General features: G+C 41.7%; 1 protein-coding gene and 1 long non-coding RNA gene across 5 annotated transcripts in view; one reads left to right on the plus strand and one right to left on the minus strand.

Annotated features, from left to right (window-relative positions):
* The window catches only part of STK10 (serine/threonine kinase 10), a 120,074-nt gene extending 110,852 nt beyond the window's left edge, over window positions 1–9,222 (plus strand). For all 4 annotated transcript variants that reach the window (XM_032337010.1, XM_032337011.1, XM_032337009.1 and 1 more), the window contains one exon: window positions 6,769–9,222. In XM_032337010.1, the coding sequence (XP_032192901.1) occupies window positions 6,769–6,909 (141 nt within the window). In that variant the 3' untranslated portion in view covers window positions 6,910–9,222. The remainder of the gene's footprint in view (window positions 1–6,768) is intronic.
* LOC116586709 overlaps window positions 1–19,209 on the minus strand; it is a 75,100-nt gene that overhangs the window by 11,648 nt on the left and 44,243 nt on the right. The gene's annotated exons all lie outside the window — the stretch shown is intronic.

Below are 19,209 nucleotides of genomic sequence, written 5' to 3' on the forward strand. Positions count from 1 at the left end.
TAAAGCCCAGAAGTAATCCCACACTTACATGGTCATTAATCTATGACAAAGGAGGCAAGAATATACAATGGGGAAAAGACACTCTCTTCAATAAATGGTATTGGGAAAACTGGACAGCCATACAAAAGAATGAAAATGAACCACTTTCTTACATAAAAATAAACTCAAAGTGGATTAAAGTCCTAAATGTGAGACCTTGAAATCATAAAAATCCTAGAAGCTAGCAGAGGCAATAATTTCTCTAACACAGGCTGTAGCATTATTTTTTTTTTTTTTTTTTTTTTTTTTTTTAGGTATCTCTCCTAAGGCAAGGGAAACAAAAGCAAAAATAAACTATCGGAAATACCCCAAACTGAAAAGCTTTTTTGCATAGCAAAGAAAAACATCAACAAAATGAAAAAGCAACCTACTGAATGGGAAACTATATTTGCGAATGATATGTCTGATAAGGGGTTAATATCAAAATACATAAAGAGCTTAAACAACTAAACACCAAAAACCCCAAATAGTAAATGGGTAGAGGACATGAATAGACATTTTTCCAAAGATAGACATTTGACCAACAGATACATGAAAAGATGTTCAACGTCACTAATCATCAGGGAAATGCTAATCAAAACCATAAGCAGGTATCACCTTGCACCTGTCAGAATGGCTCATATTCAAAAGACAAGAAATAACAAGTGTTGACATGGTTGCAGAGAAAAAAGATTTTGTGCAGTGTTGGTGGAAATGTAAATTGGTGCAGCCATTGTGGGAAATAGCATGGAAATTCCTCAAAAAATTAGAAATACCACATGACATAATAATTCCACTACTAGGTATTTAGAAAACAAAAAAGTAATTTGAAAAGATATATGCACCTCTATATTTATTGCAGCATTATTTACAACAGGATGGGAAAGTAATCCAAGTGTCCATCAATAGATGAATGCATAAAGAAAATGTGATGTACACACACACTGGAATACTACTTAGCTGTGGAAAATGAGATCTTTGCCATTTCAGACGTGAAGGTCTTATGCTAAGTGAAATAAGTCAGACACAGACAAATACGGTTACATTTCATACACACACACACACACACACACACATATATATATAAAATTACATGTGAATTGAAACAAAACAGAGTAGACAGAAAGCAGAAACAAACCTGTAAGTATAGGGAACAAACTGATAGTTGCCACAGAGGAAAGGGGTGAGGGGAAGGACAAAAATGGGTAGAGTGGGAGATACAAGCTTCCAGTTGTAGAATGAATACGTCAGAGGGATAAAAGTTAAAGCATTGAGAACACAGTCAGGAGTATGAGAGTAGCATTATATGATGACAGATGGTAGCTACACTTGTGCTGAGCATAGCATAATGTATAGACTTGCCAAATCACTGTTGTACACTTGAAACTAATGTAACATTGTGTCAACTATTCAATAAAATAAATCATAAAATACACTTAAAAAAAAAAAAGACGGCCAACTATTGCATATCTTAAGACTGCTCCACTAACTTCCCATTCCCCTGGCTCTCTCCCTTTCTCCTCAGGCCTCATTCCATGAGACACAGTAATACTAAAATTATACCAATTAATGACCCTACCTAGAGTGGACTTTCAGTGTTCAAGTGAAAGGAAGAGTTGCATGGCTCTCGTTTTAAATCAAAAGCTAGACATGATTAAGCGTAATGAGGAAGGCAATGTTTAAATTTGAGATAGGCCTAATACTGGCCTCTTGCATCAAACAGTTATAGTCAAGTTGTGAATGCAAAGGAAAAGTTTTGAAGGAAATTAAAAGTGCTAATCTAGTGAATACATGAATGATAAGAAAGCTAAACAGCCTTATTGCTGAAATGGAGAAAATTTTTATGGATTAATCCAGCCACAAATTCCCTTTAGTCAAGGCCTAATCCAGTGCAGGGGCCTAACTAACTGTCTTCAATTCTGTGAAGACTGAGAGGTGAAGAAGCTGCAGAAGAAAAGTCTGAATTTAGCAGAGGTTGGTTCATGAGGCTTAATGGAAGGAGCTGTCTCCAGAACAGAGAAGTGCAAGGGGAAGCAGCACATGCCGATGTAGAAGCTACAGCCAGTTCTCCAGAAGATGTCGCTGAGATAATTCATCAGAGTGGCTACACTAAGTAACAGATTTTCAACGCAGATGAAACAGTCTTCTATTAGAAGAAGAGTTTATAGCTGGAGAGGAGAAGTCACTGCCTGCCTTCAGAGCTTCAGGCTGAATCTCGTTAGGGGCTACTGCAGCTGGTGACTTCAAGTTGAAGCTAGTGTTCATTTACCATTGCAAAGATCCTAGGGCCCTTAAGAATTACGCTCATCTGGGGCGCCTGGGTGGCTCAGTGTGTTAAGCCGCTGCCTTCGGCTCAGGTCATGATTTCAGGGTCCTGGGATCGAGTCCCGCATCAGGCTCTCTGCTCAGCAGGGAGCCTGCTTCCCTTCCTCTCTCTCTGCCTGCCTCTCTGCCTACTTGTGATCTCTCTCTGTCAAATAAATAAATAAAATCTTTAAAAAAAAAATTACGCTAATCTATTCTGTCTGTGTTCCTGAAATGGAACAGCAAAGCCTTGATGACAGCACATCTGTTCACAACATGGTTTACTATTTTAAGCTCACTGTTGAGACCTGCTGCTCATTGGCCATGCACCTGGTCATCTGATGGAGATGTACAACATGGTTTTTTTGTTTGTTTGTTTTTGTTTTTGAGAGAGAGAGCGAGAGCGCACACACGAGCATATGTGAGCAGGGGTGGGGGGCGCATAGGGAGAGAGAGAGAGAATCTTAAGCAGGCTTCATGCCCAGCACTGAGCTCAACATAGGGCTCAATCTCATGACCCTGAGATCATGACCTGAGCTGAAACCAAGAGTCCAGACACTTAACTGACTGAGCCACCCAGGCGTCCCTAATGATGTTGTTGTTGTTATTATTTTTTAAAGATTAATGTTTTCATGCTTGCTAACATAAAATCCATTCTGCAGCCCATGGGTCAAGAGTAAATTTGACTTTCAAGTGTCCTTACTTAAATACATTTCGTGAGGTTATAGCTGCCGTAGACAGTAATTCCTCTGATGGATCTAGGCAAAGTAAGTCAAAACCTTCTGGAAAGGATTCACCATTCTTGATGCCATTAGGTACACTGATGATTCATGAGAATAGGTGAAAACATGAAGATGAACAGGAGTTCAGAAAGAAGTGATTCCAACCCTCATGGATGACTTTGAGGGGTCCAGGACTTCAGTGGAGGAAGTAATTGCAGATGTGGAAACAGCACAAAAGTGAGAAGTGGAGCCCGAAGCTGTGGCTGAATTGCTTCCCTCTAGTGACAAAACCTAATGGACGAGGAGTTACTTCTTATGGATGAACAAAGTGGTTTCCCAAGATAGACTCTACTCCTGGTGAAGACTTAAAATGACAAGAAAGAATTTAGAAATACCACATGGTTAGTTGACAAGGCAGAGGCAGGGTTTGAGAGAACAAACTCCAATCTTGAAAGAAATTCTGTTGTGGGTAAAATGCTGTCAAACGGCATCACATGCTATGGAGAAATTGTTTGGGAAGGGAAGAGTCGGTCACTGTGGCAGACTTCACTGTTGGCCTTATTTTAAGAAACTGTCTTGTATGTGAGCTATACTTCAATAATAAAAATAAAAAAAATAACTACACTTACCATGGTGAGCATAGCATGATGTACAGAATTGTCAAATCACCATGTTATACACCTGGAAGGAATATATACATTGTATGTCAATTATACTTCAGTAATAAAAAGAAAGATTGCCGCAGCCACCCCAACCTTCAGCAGCCATCTTGTTCAGTCAGGAGCCATTACTAGCAAAACATTACAGATTGCTTAAAAACTCAGATGACAGCATTTTTTTAGCAATAAATTACATTTTTTAGCAATAAAGCACATTTTAATTACGGTATATACATTGTATTTTTAGACCACACTGTCGCACACTTAAGACCATAGTATGCCATTGACATAACTTGTTTTGGTAAACATGATTTTTATATGCACTAGGAAATAAAAAAAATTCATTTGATTTACTTTTGTGATATTTGCTTTATTGTGGTAGTCTGGAACCAAACCCACAATAGCTGCAAGGAATGTCTGTGTAGGGAAAGTTTACATAAAAATCTGAGTTTTCAGTTTTTTTTGAAAAACCAACTCTAGCAATACTGGGTTTGTCATGCCACATGACAGCCATCAGCTGGAGCTAAGAAGAAACGGCCCTCTTCAGACACAGTGTGTGCTCGTCACCTCACCACAGTCCCCACCACTCCTTACTGCCTCACACCCAGCTCTCTTCACTCCTTCAGTTCACTTGGCTGCCTCCCACAGGCACTGGATTTTATAACTTGTTACAAAAGCTTAAACAGTACTACTTTTACCTTGCTTTTCTATAATGTTTGCTTATCACAAACACTTTAATATGAATACATCCAGCAAAGGAGAACTTGAGCTAAGATTCTATGTGAATTACCAGAAGTTTCAAATCAGTCAAGTCCGAGATGCGGCGTGACTTTAAATACCTTTGCCGGCCTTCACATGGACATCCTGTAACAGACTGGAAAGATTGGTATTGTGATCCAGGGTCCATCTTTGCTTAGAAGTACAGAGAACCCATGGGGCGCCTGGGTGGCTCAGTGGGTTAAAACCTCTGCCTTCAGCTCAGGTCATGGTCTCAGGGTCCTGGGATGGAGCCCCGCATCGGACTCTCTGCTCAGTAGGGAGCCTGTTCCCGCCCTCCCCCCACCAGCCTCTCTGCCTGCTTGTGATCTCTCTGTCAAATAAATAAAATCTTAAAAAAAAAAAAAAAAGTACAGAGCACTCACTAGAATTTAGTACTATTGAAGGAATAAGAGCATAAGGGGGGATCTGGTAATTATTTGTTGAGACTATTTCAGGGCATCCAAAGAATAGTCTTAAAAAGAGACATATAATAACAGGGGTGCCTGGGTGACTTAGTTGGTTATGTGTCTGACTCTTGATTTCAGCTCTGGTCATAGGGTCCTGGGATCAAGCCCTACGTCGGGCTCCCTTGCTGCTTGTCTCCCTTTCCCTCCTCCCCTGCTCATTCTGTCTCCTCTCAAATTTAATAAATCTTAAGAAAGACACAAAATAGAAGGCTGGTCAAACCCTATGAACATGGTTACTTCTATGGTGAAAATAAGGAAACTGAGCTGATGGCCAGATGCTTAATAATGAAGCCACATTTACTTAGCATCGGGTGTGTGCCCAGCTTTGCAGATGGTAGACCACAGTGTTTCAGAGCGTTAACTCTGAAGTTAGAGGTAGGTTCCCGTCTTGGCTATGCTCCCTAGCTAGCTGGGTAACCTTGGGAAAGTGATCTAAGCTCCCTGAGCTTCAGTTTCTCCATCTATAAGATGGAAATAATAGTATCTGTCTCATAGGCTGAAGACTGAATAAGATGTAATGCACTTAGCATAGCAGCTGACATGTAAGAACTACTCTAACTATGATTCATCAGTTTTTAGTTTAATTCTCACAACAGCCCTGCTAGTTAGGTAGTGATATTGCCATTTTACACAGGAAGAAAGGTGACGTGTGAAGGCCACACAGCTGGTAATAAGAAAGCTGAATTCTTTTATGACTTTAACTCATGTTCTTTCCAGTACACTTTGCTTCCCTTTTTAATTGAATGCCTTTTATTGGAGACCCCTCAAGACATTTTTTGGTAGGATCCAATTTATCTAGATACACTTGGATGTGCCCCAGGGATGCCTCTGTAGTAATGGTCAGCAAGACACTCTGCTTGGAGTTACCTAATGTGTTTTAGCAACACACAGAACCTCTGTCCTGCCATAACTACCACAAGTTTTCAGAATCAGAATCTCAGCGGGGGGTGTGAAGGTCTGTGTATTTTTTTTAAAGAAGATTTGATGGAGAAAGAGAGTACAAGCAGAGATAGTGGATGAGGGAGAAATAGGCTCTCTGCTCACGTGGGACCCGATCCCAGGACGCTGGAATCATGACCTGAGCCGAAGGCAGACACTTAACTGACTGAGCCACTCAGGTGCCCAAGGCCCATGTATTTTATTTTTATTTATTTTTAATTTTTAAAAAGATTTTATTTATTTATTTGACAGAGATCACAAGTAGGCAGAGAAGCAGGCAGAGAGAGAGAGGAGGAAGCAGACTTCCTGCTGAGCAGAGAGCCCGATGCGGGGCTCGATCCCAGGACCCTGGGATCATGACCTGAGCTGAAAGAAGAGGCTTTAACCCACTGAGCCACCCAGGCACCGCTAGGCACATGTATTTTAAAAATAACTCCCTGGATGATCTCTGTGGGGCAGTGCTCTCATTAGGAACACTATGTACTTGAGCATCTCTGTCCCCACCAACCCCCATCCCCTACCTCCCTACTGTCTGCTGTTAAAAAATCTGTCCATTTTCTACCTTGGGTCTTTCTCCATTCATTTGGCTGCTTCCCTGCCAGAAGTTTGGCATCTGCCCCTTTCCCCCACCACATCTGTGAGAGGGCATTTCACAAACTATAGCCCCTGGCCCACAGCAAACTCCTGTATGGTTCTGGCAGAATGAAGCAAGAGGTGGTAGCTATCTGCTGGGTGACCGGCTCTGGGAGAGGAAAGAGGGAAGACTGAGTTACGATGCACTAAAGGCCTGGGGTGGGATGGGGATTTCCAGAGAAGGCCACTTTGGTGGGGGTCCTGTATTTAGGAGACCTGTGTCCTGTGGGATATGACTGAGCTCTGTCTTCCCTCTCTTCGTCCTAGGCACTGGAAGAAGATCTGAACCAGAAGAAGCGAGAACAGGAGATGTTCTTCAAAATGAATGAGGAGACAGAATGCCTGAACCCTACCACCCCAAATAAGGCCACCAAGTTCTTCCCCTACAGCTCTGTGGATACTTCTTAACAGCCAGTTGGGGTGGTGGGTGGCAGGCTGGTGGGCCTCCAAGGCCCACCCATTCTCTGTGAACAAGTAACTCAGGACCCCCCTTCCCTCTTGCTTCCATGCCAACTTGAATCCAGCCCCTTGCCCTGTGCTACCCCCGCTGTGCCCAACAGACCCATCCCCAAGCTCCTTAATTCTCGCTCACTTATGGAGGGCGAGGTTTTATTATGTGTTATATGATCTTAATGTATATTCTTTTTGAGCCCTACATCCCTTCAAGCTTTCAGTGAGTGGGGTCAGAGTCCAGGAGAAATGGTGTTCTGCAGCCTTGAGGCCCTGCTGTTTGCCAGAACACTGGGTTTGCTGTCTGTGGACACAAAGTGCTGTCGCTGATTATGATGAGTTTGTTCATATTGTGATTTTTGCTGGCTTTGCAGCCATTTCTTGTAGTATCAGACAAGAACCATGGCTCTAAGCAGCCCTTTCGGTTCCTAGTGAAGCCCACCCTGCAGCCAGCTGCCTCAGGGTGTGCCCTCATTCTTCCAGTAACCCCCGATTTGCTTTTCTCTTGAGATAAGGCCATAGCTACAGCAGTGGGATGGAGGAGAGCCTGAATGGTTCATTCTGCTGGTCTTGGGTATTTCATGCCATCTTGTGCCCCCGACCCTACTTGCACACATACACACATGTGGGCCCCTGGCATTACCTAGGCTTGCCTCTTGTGCCAGGTGGGCTGAAACACATTCACTGCCTGAGCTTGTGCCCCTGAGCATGTGTAGGTGGAGCCACTGGTATGAAGTATGCTGGGTGCTGGCATAAATGGTACAGGCTGAACTGCCAGTCTGTGATTCCCTCTGGCCCCCGCACAGGCTCCTGTGTTCAGGGATAAATTCTACATCACAAAAGACTATGTCTAGGCTGTTCCTATCTCACACCTGCCCATCCAGTCTACAGGTGATATGGGGAGGCTGCTTCCCTTTGCCTCTCCTAGGAGGAGTCTGGCCTTACACTTGAGACACAGGCTGGTGGTCACCGGGATTTCCGTTGAGGAAGAAAAAGCCTCAAGGAGAAGTGTAATGCTTTCTGTCCCTAGCAGCACAGTGGATGCAGAGCTTCCGTACCTCAGCTTTGAATCCTGGGCCTTTGGGTTACTCAGCTGGCCTCCTACAGATTCTGAGTCCCAAAGGCTGGAGGATGTAGATAACCCTAATGCTCAAATAGGCATTCAGTTTCTCTACAAAGAAAACTTCATTCATTTTGATTTCTAACTTAAATATAAATGAATGGCTTCTATACCTGCTTTAAATAAAACTGAAGGCGGTTTTGAGGAATCATATGGATGCTATATTAAGTCTGGGTACTCTTTTGCTGGTGATGGAGTGGCTAACATCCAGGGAGGACTTTTTCTTTCACTCCTAAATGTCTAAGGCTTGATGCTTGGTTCTAAAGCAATTCTCTTGAAGTGATCTTGGCACCGGTTAGAACTGGATCTTGGGGAGGGAGGGTAGCCATTCAACAAGAAGGGACTCGGGGTTCCTAAGGCTTATGTACACAGTGAAGAGGCTCTGGGGGCTGTGGGAAGGCGGGGTGCTCTTAAATTAATGAACATTCAGCTTGCCTGCTTCAGTATTTGACCCAGATGGGATAGTTTTCTGGTCTCACACATATGAGATAAGGGAAACCATTGTCCCCTTTTATTCCTTTTGGTGCACAGGTGCTGGGAAAATATGAACTAGCAGCAGTGTAATTACAGAACACTGACCAAGTTCCACCAGACAAGGTCAGCACTGGCAAATGGTCAGGCAGGGCTGACTTTGGCTTTGTTTACAGTGTTGCCTTTTGCAGCCCGGGGTGTGAGAATGAGTATTTAGGTGAAATGCCAGTTTCATAGTTCAGATGGAAGTCGTTGATCATGCCCTTATCTGGCTTATCATTCACATGACTCCTTGACTCTTGTTCAGGGAGTTGCTGCTTCCCTGTTCAGTGCTGCCCATGGCCTGATAGCTCCCCTGTCCTTTCTGGACGGGGGCTGGTTGGGTTCTCCAGGCTCATGACGGAGCCAGCGTGCATGCCCATCAGTGAAAAGGCCCACACAGTATTTCTCATGCCCTGTGCTAATGTTTCCTCTGTAAGGGACAGATGGAAGTGTTTCTTGTTTTCAGTCCATTTTTGGCAGAGTAAATATAACTAACTTATATTTTCCCTTTATAAAGGATAGAAGTTATTTTTATGTCATTTCAAAACTTTATACAAAACTTTTGTAAAATGTTCTCTGCAAAGTTTAACTGCAAGAATGTAAATATGCTTCTAATAAAATAACAAGATGAGAGACTATTTACATTTGTGGTTGTTCTCTTAGAGTGGGGTGGAAATAGCAAGGCAGACTTAGCCACAATTGCTAGGTGAGAAGGGTTTTACTATCTTCTGTGAGTCATACAGCCAGTCAGACTTTGGGGTGGGTTTCTGTTTTGTAAGAAGTTGTGTGTGTGTGTGTGTGTGTGTGTGCGCGTGCGTGCACGCGTATATCGTGTGCATGTGGGCGTTCTACAGATTTTAACATTAACACTTTCATGTAACATCAAACATTTGACCCTGAGGATTTTTCACGTTAACTTATTAAATCCTTTTAACAGCTTCTGAGGAAAAACTTGTCATTCCTATTTTCTAGGTGAGGAAACGGACACGGAGCAAGGGAAGGCTGGGTCAAACTTCACAATACTGTAAATGATGCCTATGAAATTCAAACTTAGACCTAGAGGTGCTATTTCCACCATACCTCCTCTCCTACTCTCAGCTGCCTGTTACACTGAGTAAGAGGCACTGTATTTAAAAAGCAATTTTCTGCCATGCCTCTGAAACCCCACTGAGGGAGACCTCCTATCACCAAATAGGAATCAGAGGGTAGAATTGAGTGTCTTTGTACTTAGGTGGGAAAAGATTTGTTTTTCAGTTTGACTGATCTCCAACTGAAATTCCGTACTTCCCATCTATATGGATGTAGGCAACCAACTCTAGTAGTATAAGCAGTCCCTGTGACAGTGTCAGCAAGAGAAATCAGGGATTTCATCTCACCAGACAGCTGGGGAGACATCTCAAAATTTTATCACTTTGGAATAACAGTAGTTATTAAACCAATCACTAGATCCTGTTGTTTGAGATGTGTATATCACATATATACATACATATCACATCTTTATAGATGTGATATGTGTGTGTATATATATATATATATATATATATATATATATATATATATATGTTTTCTAACACTTTGATACCTGTATTTCATTATGATTGCTTTCACTTGTAAACTATGTGCTTTATATTGTACATCTTAAAATATTCTAAGAAGGGTTTTACATTCTTTATGGAATACCTTAAAAGTAAGAACCCCTACTCTGCAGCCCTGAGCTGTCACTGTACTAGAAACCCAATGACCAGCAGGTGGTGGTCAACTGTCAGGGTATCCCATAGGTCTGTGAACTCGGTGTGTTGGGAGGCAGGGGTGCAATGCCATGCCTCCATTAAGGGACAGAAAAGTGGCTGGGGTTCCCAGGAAAAAGGAGAGATAGGCGAAGAAGATAATGCTTCAAGGGGTACCTGGAACTTGAGAAATGAGATCATTTCACATGAACTGGTATCTCTTATGCACTAAGTGCTAGAGATGCTGAAATGCATGAAACACTGACATTTCCTTCAAAATACTTGTCTGGCTGAGGAAGCAGACCTCAGAGAATCAGGCAAGAGCTCATAGAGGCAGTGACGCTGAGTCTAGGAGGACAAACTACTATGTGCCAAAACACATTTAGGGACTGCCATATGAATGGTTTATAGCCATGAGACTGGAGAGAGTAGGGCCAGACGTGCATGCCTGGGCTCAGACCTACCCTTTCTAACCCAAGCACAGTAATAAGTCTGGGAAAGAGTTTACTCAGGGGAAGGAGAGTTGAAATCATGACAGTGACTCAACAGACCAGCTGGGGACAGAGATAATGTTGACATTGAAGGCAATAATGGCCCATACAGCTTGGAGGCTTTAGAAAGGAATGGACAGACTGCAGGCTCCATAAAGGCAGGGAATAAGACTCTAGCTGATCCCTAAACACCCAGGACTCAGCATGTTGCAACACTGAAATACTCAGTCTGGAGTCCTTGTGCCATCAAGGGTCTGAAAGGGGAGCAGTGGCAGTCTGGAGGCTGCAGACTAGATGTATATTAACCCACTGTGGTATCAGAGGTGTTGACTAGGTCAGATTAACCATGTGTTGATAAAAACAAAACAGAACTTCCACTTCCAGTGACGGCAGATGAGGTAATTCAGAACAGTCCTCTAAAACCGAGGACAAACTGGAAAGCAAACTGGGCAAAAATATTAAAGATGTCTACTTGAAGGCACAAGAGATCTAGGAGAGAGTGAAGACTTAACAAAGTCAGGATTGAAGCAATTACACAAGGCCAAAGAGATGATTCTGGTATTTTACCCTGAGAGCATTTGCTGATCCTAGAAAGCATACAGATGTGGAGCTGACCAAAATCCCAAGATCTCTGCAAGGGGAGCTTGCACATGCAGTCAGTGGACTGGTCATGTCTGGTGTCCCAGTTTTGGGGGCTGCTTCCCACAGGATGCCTCTTGATTGCCTGAATCTGGGGGCTGAGGGAGGATTGTGTTCCAGCATCCCTCAGAACTATAACAATCAGTTCTTGGCAGGCTACCACCCCCAGAACACTACTGCACAGACAGCAGACTGAAACACCCCTTAGTCTTTCTGTGAAAGAGGTATATATGTTTGTCCAGGAGCTTTGGCCTAAGACACACATCTAGAAGCCTATGGAGGTGCTCTCAAAGAGTGTAGGCTGGGCACACCACCTTTATGGTCCTCCTCTGCCTTGCTCCAGTTCTCCAGTATCTCCCAGAAAGGAAAATATGTACTTGTCTGAAGCCCTGAATTTTTGCTAATGCCATCTATGGAACACCTCCAGGTCCCTTGGTCTGGTGGCCAGCAGGGTTCATACTTGTGGCCCCACAGTATTATATGTATTTTCATACTCAAAAGCTGCTACCTGAAGGTCTGGCTTCTAATCAATCTGAATCTAGGTGCTGAGATCCCCTACTTTAGGACAGACAGAACTTGGCACACCCCCAACAATGGAAGATTTATTTTAAAAATAAGATAGGTGGCTTAGAAAATCATAAAGGTTCAACAGACTACCAAGGGCTAGACAAGGCTGAGCAATAATATTCATCTCTTAAGGCAACTCCTTTAAGACTGGAAGAGATGGCTGTTTCGCTTTAATACATAGAAACTAACATAGAGTCTATCAAAATCAGGAAACAGAGGAATATGTTCTAAACAAAAGAATAAGGTAAAACAGAAAAAAAAAACCTTAATGAAATGTGTAAGTAATTTACCTGATAAAGAGTCCAAAGTAATGGTCATAAAGATGCTCACTCAATGTGGGAGAAGAATGATGTTCACCCAACTTGGGAGAAGAATGGATAAACACAGTGAGAACTTTAACAAAAGGGAAGAAAGTACCAAATAAGAAGTCACAGAGCTTAAGAATACAAATAATTAAACTCAAAAATACACTACAGGGGCTCAACAGTAGACTAGCTGGAGCAGAAAAAAGATCAATGAACTCAAACACAGAGCAGTGGAACTCTCCAGTCAGAACAGCAAAAAGGAAAAATGAATTTTAAGGAGTGAAGATAGCTTAAGGGCTTTATAGGACAATATCATATGGACTAAGAATTGTATTACAGAGTTCCCAAAAAGAGAAGAGAGAAAGAGGCAGGGATTTTTCTTGAAGAAATAAAGGCTGAAAACTTCCCTAATATTGGGAAAGAAATGGACATCTAGATCCAGGAAGCCCACAGAGTTCCAAAGAAGATAAACTCAAGAGGGAGGAGCAATATGGCAGAGGAGTAGGAGACCTGAATATCATCAGGTCCCAGGAGTTCAGCTAGGTAGTTATCAAACCATTGTGAACACTTACAAACTCAAAAGGATATCAAAGAGAACAGGATATCAAAGCAGCAATTCTAGGAACAGAAAAACGACCACTTTCTGGAAGGTAGGATGTGCAGAGAAGTGAATCCCAGGCGCTATACGGGAAGACAGATCGCAAGGGGAAGGCTGGTTACCGGCAAGTGATAGAGCAGGGGAGCACAAAATTGCAACTTTTAGAAGTCTGCTCCACTGAGGGACATTGCACCAGAGGCTAAGCCCGGGGTGGAGCCCTTGCAGGGACAGCGTGGTCTCAGGACCCACGGGGTCACAAAAAGACCAGGGGTGTCTGAGTGCGGCAGAGCTCCCAGGTATTGGAGCGGTTAGGCCAGCTGCAGAGATGGACCCGAGGCATGGGCGCTCAGCTCGAGATTACCTCACACTGTGATCTGAGGCACAGTCCGACCACTGCTCTTCAAGCAGGGGCCCCACAAGTGGCAGATCTGGAGAGACCCCCTCTTTCCTCCTCTGGCAGGAGCAGCATGGGAGCGTGCTGCAGGAATCTGCTGGATTTGGAGACTCCAAACAGGGCTGTGCACCAGATATAGAAACGCTAAGTCACAGGCTGGGTGAGCTAGGAGTGCGGCCTGAGACCAGGGAGATGGAAGGGATTGACTGCTTTTCTCTGAGGGCACATTGAGGAGTGGGAAGGAGCTCTCGGCTCCCCCAGTCGGAGACTGGGAGGCCGCCATTTTCATCCCTGTCCTCCAAAGCTCTATGGAAAGCATTCGGGGAACAAAAGCTACCGAGCACAAAACCAAGCAGATTACTTAGCCTGGCCCATGGCAAGGGTAGTGCAATTCTGCCCCAGGCAAAGACATTTGAGATTCACTGCAACGGGCCCCTCCCCAAGAAGATAAGCAAGAACATCCAGCCAAGACCAAGTCACCAATCAATGAGAATGGTGGAACTCCAGAGCTAGAGGACTGCAGCAACTAGAATTCATGGCTTTTTCCCCATGATCCTTTAGTCTTTCAAAGTTTAATTTCTTAAATTTTATTTTCTTATTCTATTTTTAAAAATATTTCCTCTTTCCTATTTTAACATTTTTAAACTATTTTATCTTACCAATACTTTTTAGAAATCTTTTTAAATTTTCATTGTTATCATCATATTTTATCCCTTCATTGCATTTAATCTTGTTTTTTGTGTACATGCAGTTTTTTTTTTTTCTTTAAAATTTTGGGATACACTTTCTCCTAATAGATCAACATATACCCTAAACTTAGCACATGGCTTTGCTCTAGTCTCCAACTTGATCACCTTCTTTCCTCTTTTCTTCTTTTTTCAACTTCTTATCAATTTCTTTTTTAGAATCTTCCTTAATTTTCATCTTTAAGTCATATTCTATCCCTTCATCATGTTTACCCTTATCTTTGTATATATATATATAAATTTTTCTTTCTTTAAAATTTTGGGAGGCAGTTACTTCTAAGAGATCAAAATACACCCCAAATCAAGTGTGTGGTGGCTCTGTGGTATTGACCAGTCTAATATGTGTGTGTGTGTGTGTGTGTGTGTGTGTGTGTATAAAAATATATATATATATATATATAAATATATATATATATATATATATTTTTTTTTTCCCCACCTTTCTTCTCCCCCCAGTTTTGGGTCTCCTCTGATTTGGTTAGTGTATATTTTTCTGGGGTTGTTGCTACCGTTTTAGTATTTTGTTCTCTCATTCATCTACTCCTACCTGGATAAAATGACAAGGTGGAAAAACTCACCACAGAAAAAAGAACAAGAGGCAGTACCAACGGCTAGGGACCTAATCAATATGGACATTAGTAAGGTATCAAAACTGGAGTTCAAAATGATGATTATCGGGGTGCCTGGGTGGCTCAGTGGGTTAAGCCTCTGCCTTCAACTCAGGTCATGGTCTCAGAGTCCTGGGATCGAGCCCTGCACTGGGCTCTCTGCTCAGCAGGGAGCCTGCTTCCCCCTGTCTCTCTCTGCCTGCCTCTCTGCCTACTTGTAATCTCTCTCTCTGTCAAAAAAAAAAAAAAAAAAAAGATTATCAAGGTGCTAGCTGGGCTTGAAAAAAGCATGGAAGATATTAGAGAGAGAATCCTGGTCTGGAGAAACAAAAGAACTAAAATCTAACCAAGTTGAAATAAAAAAGCTATTAATGAGGTGCAATAAAAAATGGAGGCTCTTACGGCTAGAATAAATAAGGCAGAAGAGGGAATTAGTGATATAGGAGACCAAATGATGGAGAAAAAAGAAGCTGAGGAAAAGAGAAACAAACAACTACTGGACCACGAGGGGAGAATTCGAGAGATAAGTGATAGCACAAGATGAAACAATATTAGAATAATTGGGATCCCAGAAGAAGAAGAAAGAGAGAGAGGGGCAGAAAGTATACTGGAGCAAATTATAGCAAGAATTTTCCTGATTTGGCCAAGGGAAAAAGCATCAAAATCCAGGACGCACAGAGACCGCCTCCTCAAAATAATAAAAATAGGTCGACACCCTGTGATCTAAGAGTAAAACTTACAAGTCTCAGTGACAAAGAAAAAATCCTAAAAGCAGCTCAGGACAAGGGGTCTGTAACATACAATGGTAGAAATATTAGACTGGCAGCAGATCTATCCACAGAGACCCGACAGGCCAGAAAGGACTGGCATGATATATTCAGAGCACTAAATGAGAAAAATATAAAGCCAAGAATACTATATCTAGCTAGGCTGGCATTGAAAATAGAAGGAGAGATAAAAAGCTTCCAGGACAAACAATAACTAAAAGAATCTGCAAACACCAAGCCAGCCCTATAGGAAATATTGAAAGAGGTCCTCTAAGTAAAGAGAGAGCCTAAAAGTAACAGACAGGAAAGGAACAGAGACAATATACAGTAATAGTCACCTTACAGGCAATATGATGGCACTAAATTCGTATCATGAAATAGTTACCCTGAATGAAATGGGCTAAATGCCCCAATCAAAAGAGACAGGGTATCAGAATGTATTTAAAAAAAACTGATATGCTGTCTACAAGAAACTCATTTTAGACCCAAAGATAGCTCCAGATTTAAAGTGAGGGGCTGGAAAACAATTTACCATGCTAATGGACATCAAAAGAAAGCTGGGGTGGCAATCCTTATATCAGATCAATTAGATTTTAACCCAAATACTATAATAAGAGATGAGGAAGGACACTATATCATAGTTAAAGTGTCTGTCCAACAAGAAGATCTAACAATTTTAAATATCTATGCCCCTAACATGGGAGCTGCCAATTATATAAACCAATTAATAATTAAATCAAAGAAACATAACAATAACAAGATGACAGTAGGGGATGTTAACACCCCCCTCACTGAAATGGACAGATCATCTAAGCAAAAGATCAACAAGGAAATAAAGGCTCTAAATGACACACTGGACCAGATGGACATCACAGATATATTTAGAACATTCCATCCCAAAACAACAGAATACACATTCTTCTCTATTGCACATGGAACATTCTCCAGAATAGATCACATCCTCGGTCCTAAATCAGGACTCAACCGGTATCAAAAGATTGGGATCATTCCCTGCATATTTTCAGACCACAATGCTCTGAAGCTAGAACTCAACCACAAGAGGAAGTTTGGAAAGAACCCAAACACATGGAGACTAAACAGCATCCTTCTAAAGAATGAATGGGTCAACCAGGAAATTAAAGAAGAATTGAAAAAATTAATGGAAACAAATGATAATGAAAATACAATGGTTCAAAATCTGTGGAACACAATAAAGGCAGTCCTGAGAGGAAAATATATAGCGGTACAAGCCCTTCTCAAGAAACAAGAAAGGTCTCAGGTACACAACCTAACCCTACACCTAAAGGAGCTGGAGAAAGAACAAGAAAGAAACCCTAAGCCCATCAGGAGAAGAGAAATCATAAAGATCAGAGCAGAAATCAATGAAATAGAAACCAAAAAAACAATAGAACAATCAACGAAACTAGGAGCTAGTTCTTTGAAAGAATTAATAAAATTGATAAACCCCTGGCCCGACTTATCAAAAAGAAAAGAGAAAGGACCCAAATAAATAAAATCATGAATGAAAGAGGAGAGATCACAACTAACACCAAAGAAATACAAACTATTATAAGAACATACTATGAGGGGTGCCTGGGTGGCTCAGTGGGTTAAGCCGCTGCCTTCGGCTCAGGTCATGATCTCAGGGTCCTGGGATCAAGTCCTGCATCGGGCTCTCTGCTCAGCAGGGAGCCTGTTTCCTCCTCTCTCTCTCTCTCTGCCTGCCTCTCTGCCTACTTGTGCTCTCTCTCTGTCAAATAAATAAATAAAATCTTTAAAAAAAAAAAGAACATACTATGAGCAACTCTATGCCAACAAATTTGACAATCTGGAAGAAATGGATGCATTCCTAGAAACATAGAAACTACCACAACTGAACCAGGAAGAAATAGAAAGCCTGAACAGATCCATAACCAGTAAGGAGATTGAAACAGTCATTAAAAATCTCCAAACAAACAAAAGCCCAGGGCCAGACGGCTTCCCGGGGGAATTCTACCAAACCTTTAAAGAAGAACTAATTCCTATTCTCCTGAAACTCTTCCAAAAAATAGAAATGGAAGGAAAACTTCCAAACTCATTTTATGAGGCCAGCATCACCTTGATCCCAAAACCAGACAAGGATCCCATCAAAAAAGAGAGCTATAGACCAGTATCCTTGATGAACACAGATGCGAAAATACTCAACAAAATACTAGCCAATAGGATTCAACAGTACATTAAAAGGATTATTCACCACGACCAAGTGGGATTTATTCCAGGGCTGCAAGGTTGGTTTAACATCCGCAAATCAGTCAATGTGATACAACACATCAATAAAAGAAAGAACAAGAACCATATGATACTCTCAATAGATGCTGAAAAAGCATTTGACAAAGTACAGCATCCCTTCCTGATCAAAACTCTTCAAAGTGTAGGGATAGAGGGCACATACCTCAATATCATCAAAGCCATCTATGAAAAACCCACCGCAAATATCATTCTCAATGTAGAAAAACGGAAAGCTTTTCCGCTAAGGTCAGGAACACGGCAGGGATGTCCATTATCACCACTGCTATTCAACATAGTACTAGAGGTCCTAGCCTCAGCAATCAGACAACAAAAGGAAATTAAAGGCATCCAAATTGGCAAAGAAGAAGTCAAATTATCACTCTTCGCAGATGATATGATACTATATGTGGAAAACCCAAAAGACTCCACTCCAAAACTGCTAGAACTTATACAGGAATTCAGTAAAGTGTCAGGATATAAAACCAATGCACAGAAATCAGTTGCATTTCTCTACACCAACAACAAGACAGAAGAAAGAGAAATTAAGGAGTCAATCCCATTTACAACTGCACCCAAAACCATAAGATACCTAGGAATAAACCTAACCAAAGAGGCACAGAATCTATACTCAGAAAACTATAAAGTACTCATGAAAGAAATTGAGGAAGACACAGAGAAATGGAAAAATGTTCCATGCTCCTGGATTGGAAGAATAAATATTGTGAAAATGTCTATGCTACCTAAAGCAATCTACACATTTAATGCAATTCCTATCAAAGTACCATCCATCTTTTTCAAAGAAATGGAACAAATAATTCTAAAATTTATATGGAACCAGAAAAACCCTCGAATAGCCAAAGGGATATTGAAAAAGAAAGCCAAAGTTGGTGGCATCACAATTCCGGATTTCAAGCTCTATTACAAAGCTGTCATCATCAAGACAGCATGGTACTGGCACAAAAACAGACACATAGATCAATGGAACAGAATAGAGAGCCCAGAAATAGACCCTCAACTCTACAGTCAACTCATCTTCGACAAAGCAGGAAAGAATGTCCAATGGAAAAAAGACAGCCTCTTCAATAAATGGTGCTGGGAAAATTGGACAGCCACATGCAGAAAAATGAAATTGGACGATTTCCTTACACCACGCACGAAAATAGACTCAAAATGGATGAAGGACCTCAATGTGTGAAAGGAATCCATCAAAATCCTTGAGGAGAACACAGGCAGCAACCTCTTCGACCTCAGCCGCAACAACATCTTCCTAGGAACATCGCCAAAGGCAAGGGAAGCAAGGGCAAAAATGAACTATTGGGATTTCATCAAGGTCAAAAGCTTTTGCACAGCAAAGGAAACAGTTAATAAAATCAAAAGACAACTGACAGAATGGGAGAAGATATTTGCAAACGACATATCAGATAAAGGACTAGTGTCCAAAATCTATAAAGAACTTAGCAAACTCAACACCCAAAGAACAAATAATCCAATCAAGAAATGGGCAGAGGACATGAA

Source organism: Mustela erminea, chromosome 3 (genome assembly GCF_009829155.1).
Source record: "Mustela erminea isolate mMusErm1 chromosome 3, mMusErm1.Pri, whole genome shotgun sequence".
NCBI classification, from domain to species: Eukaryota; Metazoa; Chordata; class Mammalia; order Carnivora; family Mustelidae; genus Mustela; species Mustela erminea.